Source organism: Trachymyrmex cornetzi, unplaced genomic scaffold (assembly GCF_001594075.2).
Source record: "Trachymyrmex cornetzi isolate Tcor2-1 unplaced genomic scaffold, Tcor1.1 scaffold217, whole genome shotgun sequence".
In the NCBI taxonomy this organism is placed as follows: Eukaryota; Metazoa; Arthropoda; class Insecta; order Hymenoptera; family Formicidae; genus Trachymyrmex; species Trachymyrmex cornetzi.
The window spans coordinates 36,376-42,253 of NW_017296814.1; the positions used below are offsets into that span (position 1 = coordinate 36,376).

The following is a 5,878-nucleotide window of genomic DNA, read 5'->3' on the forward strand; positions in this document are numbered from 1 at the left end:
CTCGATTAATTCAACATTGAAAGAAATGGCATTCCTTTCATTTTTCTTGTAATTTAGCTTAGTGGAAATAATTCTGATATCCTATGTAAAAGCCACGTTGTGACTCCATTATATCATATCGTAATGCATCAAATTTGTAGGGGCAGTTCCTGATTGCCCATCTCGCAATGTTGAATGGGTTTCACACATCCGAGTTTAATAATACTTCTACAGGTGTCCATAGTGCGTGCGAGATCATGTCTGACCGCTCGAGAGGATTTTCCACTGAATTTCTTGCTCGCGACCGCGACAACGAGAACGATGGCGAGATTGAGAGGGAAAATAACAGAGGATGAAAGTGAATAGCCTGCACGAATCTATTTTTGTCCTTGATACTCTGTATCTGTATAGATCGCTTATGTAGCTTCTTTTAGGATTTATCATATTCTTGATAAATATAAAATTATATTTTTATTTGACACTAAAATCACCAAATAACTTTGTCCTCAAAAAAAGCTAAATTTCTTATCTCTTTTGAAATTACTAAGCTGACAGAGATAAAGTTTTTTATCAATATTATATACAGACTCTCCTAAATTAAAAAAAGAAAAAATATACGGACCTCTCCTTTTCTCTTTCTTGTCAAATCTAAAAAAAAATATAAAAAATCTTAAAACTCTAGATTTCATATTAAGTTAAAAAGTAGCGGGTTGATGGTTTTAATGTTGAGCTATCTTTAATAATTCTACATTCCATATTACATATATCCTTATGTTCTTTATCTTTTATAAAATTAAAAATGACATTTTTAAAAATAATCTCTCCTATGAAAATATACTATAATTAGGATTGATTACAGGTTAATTTACAGTAGCTTAATCATGACGTTTACGTGTGCATGATCGTGTGATTATTATACTTAATTTGAAAAACGATTAATGCCCATTTCCGCCAATGTAGATTAACTTTAATCTCGGTTCAACTTACTCTTCGTCTTTTTCTAATCTTTAGAACTAGAAAAAGACAAAGAGTAAGTTGAACCGAGATTAAAGTTAATCTGCGTTGGTAGAAACGGGCCTATAAGACTGCACACTTCATTTACGTATAAAAATATTCTATAATCGGAGCTTCATTAAAAATCTAATTGTTTAGTTGCGGCAGATAAAAACGTGCATATAAGCAGTGTGGACGGAGGGATAATAAATAAGCTACTTCCTATGCTTGCAAGAATTATTCGAAGCGCGATACTTCCTCCTCCGGTTTTCCGAGTAAACGGAATACGCATAACTCGTTTCCTCTAATTTCATTCAATTGCACTATTTTATGCAAACGGACAGCAGTCGGCAATAGCCGCTAATTACGCTGAATAAAAAACAGAACAGTTGATGCTGCTTGACTTCGTATATTTCTCGGTACGGATGCAATTAAAAATATTCTACTATTTCGCATATCTTATATTTTACAAATATAATACAAGATGTACGTTATAAATTTTATATCGTTACAAATATTCTATATGTTTTATCTTCCCGCCATATCTTCTATCTTAATTAGGGGTCTATGGGAGATGACATTCTATTATATAAATATTAAAATAACTTTATATAGTTTTCAAGATTGTCAATAATTTCACGTATTTGATAGTAATATACGAATATAAATCTCCGACTGTCTTTCCGACCATTCGTTAAGTCAAAAGCAACGATATACCCTCATGATTACTTCCATTCTGCTTATACATATTTACTTTGATTGCAATATAAATTACGCTTCGTTGCAATTAAACTCATTATTCATTAAGTAATAAAATATCATACCAGATCCTCTCTAACAAGATTTGTAATTAATCCGCGTGAGGTTTTAACATAGTTACATCTGAAAAGAAGGACTAGATATCTTAATGATGTACTGATTTCATAATTCGACCTCTGCGTGTAATTAGATTAATAATACGAATAAATTAGTACCGAAACCGGCTAATTACGATAAAGTGATAAATTCGCCGCACGGTATATATTTCCTATCCGCATGTCGACATTTCTGAAACAATCTTGCGAACATTTTGACGTATTTATACATTCGCAGAGGCAATTATCAAGATAGTGGGTTCATTAACATGATTTTAGAATAAAAGTAGGGATACTAAATAAAATTAAAATATCTACAAAAATTATCAATGTATATTTGAATTTATTATCTTCAGATGTTACTAATTCACCGAGAAAAAAAAATTCTCCGGTAACATTATAAATGATGGAAAAACAAAATCACGCAAATAATTTTTCTCAACAGTATTGTCTAGGTATTTATTAGTAAAACTTTTCATATCCACCTCTTGTATTATTTTTCGCATAATCGTATTTAAATTCGCATAAACAAATATAAAAATATAGCTTGCAAAAGTATAAATAGGTACCTTACTTTATACATTAATATGAAATGTGAAAAGTGAAATATCAAAGAACAGCGTAAAGAAAATTCTTATATTATAATTTTGCGAACACATTATTTTGTGTGTAATATTATTGTTTTCTGTTTTGAAGTTTAAAGTGAAATTCAAGATTTTGGATAAGAGCGAAAATTTTTCGTCCAACAACGTGCTGGATATCGAACAGTGCGTCGAGAATAAACTGTCGGAAGAAATATACCGCTCCATGAAAATTCTGAACAGATCCCAGAATCGGGCTGTCAAAAAAATGCAAGCGTTTCACTTTCTCAGCGACAAATGGACAAGTACATCGATTTAAAAGAATACGCCGCACTAACAAGAATAAAGCTTTTAATGTGCAACGTCTGCAGGATCAAATTTCCGAATGAGATCGTGTTCAAGACTCACAGGATTCGATAAAGCCATGGAAGATTTTTCCAGTGCGGATTTTATTTTAATCAAATCTCCAAGTATATGAATGATATCCAAATGAAAGAAAATCTTATTTTAGTTTTGCATTGTTAATATGGACTAACAGTTGCATCAATAATGACATATTTTGCATATTATTAATTTTAAATAGATTAAAATTAATTTTGATCCAAAAAAATTACTACTTTCGAAAAAAATGTACACATATATAATGTATATGTTTAATGTTTTTTTTTATATAAGTGTATTCGAAATACTATTATAGATATTATTACGATTCAAAACGTATTCTTTAATAATTTTGTCTCTTTACTGACTTAAAATGGCCTTCGTCGCTATGTAGTACTTGATACTAATGATGCAATTATCATTCTTATCAAGATCATCAACCTTAGAGAATCATCTGCATACGCATTTTATTCCGAAACCTCTCGCGTGCAGACAATGAGAGCTCGAATTTCAGGTAGTTAATGCTAATAACTATTTGTAGATGACCTTAATATCAGATCTCTTCGAACTCTTTGTTACACAAACTGGCGCGCTTTGTTTTCAGATTAATGAACACTTAGTGAAGTACTCTGTTGCATGCAAAATTATATTCTATCTATCTCAAATTTATCAAATAATATTATAAAAAATCAGTTAAGTAACACGTAAAAGTCTAAAGAATTTAAATTTAAAATAAATTTCTGTTTTCTGAAAAATCAAACTGCTTTTTGGATATCTTTTAAACATTTCATAGTTCGCATGTTATTTAAAAAATTGTTTACTTATCCAGATAATAATTACATATCATGGTTTTATTACAGACGAAAAATGCGTTGAAGAAACACGAAACTGAAGCACGCAGAAGAAGAACGGTTAAGCGACTTTTGCAAAAAAAAAAGGGACGCTATCAATCGTGTTCATAAGTTAATACACATTAACACGAAACCATACGAATATCTGACCTGCGGCAAAAGCTTCCCGAAGCTCAATAATTTCCGGACTCATGTACTTGTCCATACCACAGACTTGCCGTGAACACGCGATTTTTAGCCAGCGAAGTTCAAAAGAAAGTCAATGCTGAAAACGCACAAGCTGACGCATACGAGAGTGAGAAGATTCGAGTGCGACATATGTAAGCGACGTTTCCAGCTGAAAGGCCACTGAAAGAACATATATTGTCACATAACAGTAAACTTGTGAATATTCTCACTTCTTTGCGCTTGGCAGAGGAAGGTGTTTGCTTGATTAAACTATTCTATTGCAAGAGATCACACTGTTCATGTCTCTGTTATCTTTTCTCCTTTCCTTTATTGCGCATTGAGGCCGTAGGACTATTAAATTTTCATATAAATTCAATGAAGCTTAGTTAATTCTGCGAAACGATCGTCATAGACGAAAGAATTTTTCGAAATAATTGGAAGCTTCGCAACATGTACAAATGATCATGCATAAACGTTATTTTTCAATGTAAATACTTAACGCTACGCGTTTCTTGTGCGACCTGGGCGTTCCGCGGCGGAAATGTATTCCGGACTTTTAATTAACCTCTGTCTAACCGGGGTGAACGTATGGAAGCGAACTCCTCTCTTCGCCGCGAATCAACTCGCTGTTTAAAAAGTTCTTCCGCAGCTTTGAAGATATTACGGTTATATATCGTACTTTAGTGATTTATTTTATTTTGCATACAGACAAGTTGATAATTATTAGTTAATAAATGATTTGTATGCATATAAGTTCATATATATGTAATATCAAAGAATATATTCTACATTATACTATGTAATATAGATGAAAGAATGTTATAGAAGAATATATTCTTTCTATGATGTCGATTCTAACTTGTGCAAAAAGAAATGATTAATTTCTTCAGACCTTATTTTAAGAAACCATGTAAAAAAATTTTTTTATTTTATATATATATATATAAACTTTAATAAATTATTCATACTGAAAAATTGTTTTTTTTTTTCAAAATTTTGACTATTTTTCCAATATATTATACGTTATTATGTATATCTGGTCTCAAATGATATCAATAGAAGTAAATAATTCCAACGGATAAATAATGTCTTCAAATTTAATATATATTGCTATGTACTGGATCTAAAGAGGTAAAGAAACCGAATAAAGAAACTCCGTATTTGAGATTAAATGTATATGACCCTATCTAGAATTAAGTTCAATTTTTAAATCAAATTCTTGCGCATATATTATAAGATTAAAAATATTTTAAATTTAATATTTTTTGAATTTTGCAAAACAGACAAAGATAACAATTTTTTATAACTACTTCGGTTTGTAGAAATCAAGCCCTGTAAATATTGCAGCAAGAGATACAAGAGACCTTGGAGTTTGAAGATGCATAAATATTGGCATACCGGACTGAAGCGATTCAAGTGCGCAATTTCTGCAAGATATATGAAGGCACAGTTTGCAAATCACATTCGCACACATTGTCGAGAAACCTTACAAGTATCATGCCTGCAAAAGTCAGTATAGGAAGAAATGTGCGCTGAAAACGCAGAGTAACCCAAAAGAAGTTGAAAACTAGTTACTTGTTAGATTTTATTTTTAGTCATAACTATAATAATTATAATTATTGAAGTCTAAGAATATATTAAGATTGAGCACATGATATTGTATAATAAACAAAAAATTCATTAAAGAATATTATACAACTTGTAAATTTTGCTTCTTGCATTGTATTGAAAATTTACTAGATATGTTGAGTACTTAATAACACAAATATTGAAGTTGTAAAAATCGCTCGAGAATAAAAATGAGTCGAAAGAATACACGATACAGTTGTATTGTGAATTTTACGGTACAACTTCAAAGCCTATAGATTCTGTCCGCGAGATTAATTTAATTATTGTCGGTCGCGATTGCTTGTAATAAAACTCGTTCTTCGACTTGATACAATGACCGGTCGCCATTTCATTCGTGATCAAATCTACCATCACGGATCCCATCCCGTTTGCATGCCCATGAAGCTTAATAAGGCATGGCCTTAATAAGCACTTCGCTGCAGAACAAAACACCGATTAATCC

The 5,878-nt window shown here is 31.3% G+C and overlaps 1 protein-coding gene across 1 annotated transcript; it reads left to right on the forward strand.

Moving 5' to 3' along the window:
* The first annotated feature begins 2,528 nt into the window (after window positions 1–2,528).
* Window positions 2,529–5,378, forward strand: LOC108760068 (zinc finger protein 90). The gene is given in 6 exon segments (XM_083287354.1): window positions 2,529–2,877; window positions 3,221–3,325; window positions 3,667–3,983; window positions 3,986–4,015; window positions 5,130–5,283; window positions 5,285–5,378. Coding segments are annotated over 6 exon segments (873 nt in total). The 5' UTR covers window positions 2,529–2,704.
* The last annotated feature ends 500 nt before the right edge of the window (window positions 5,379–5,878 follow it).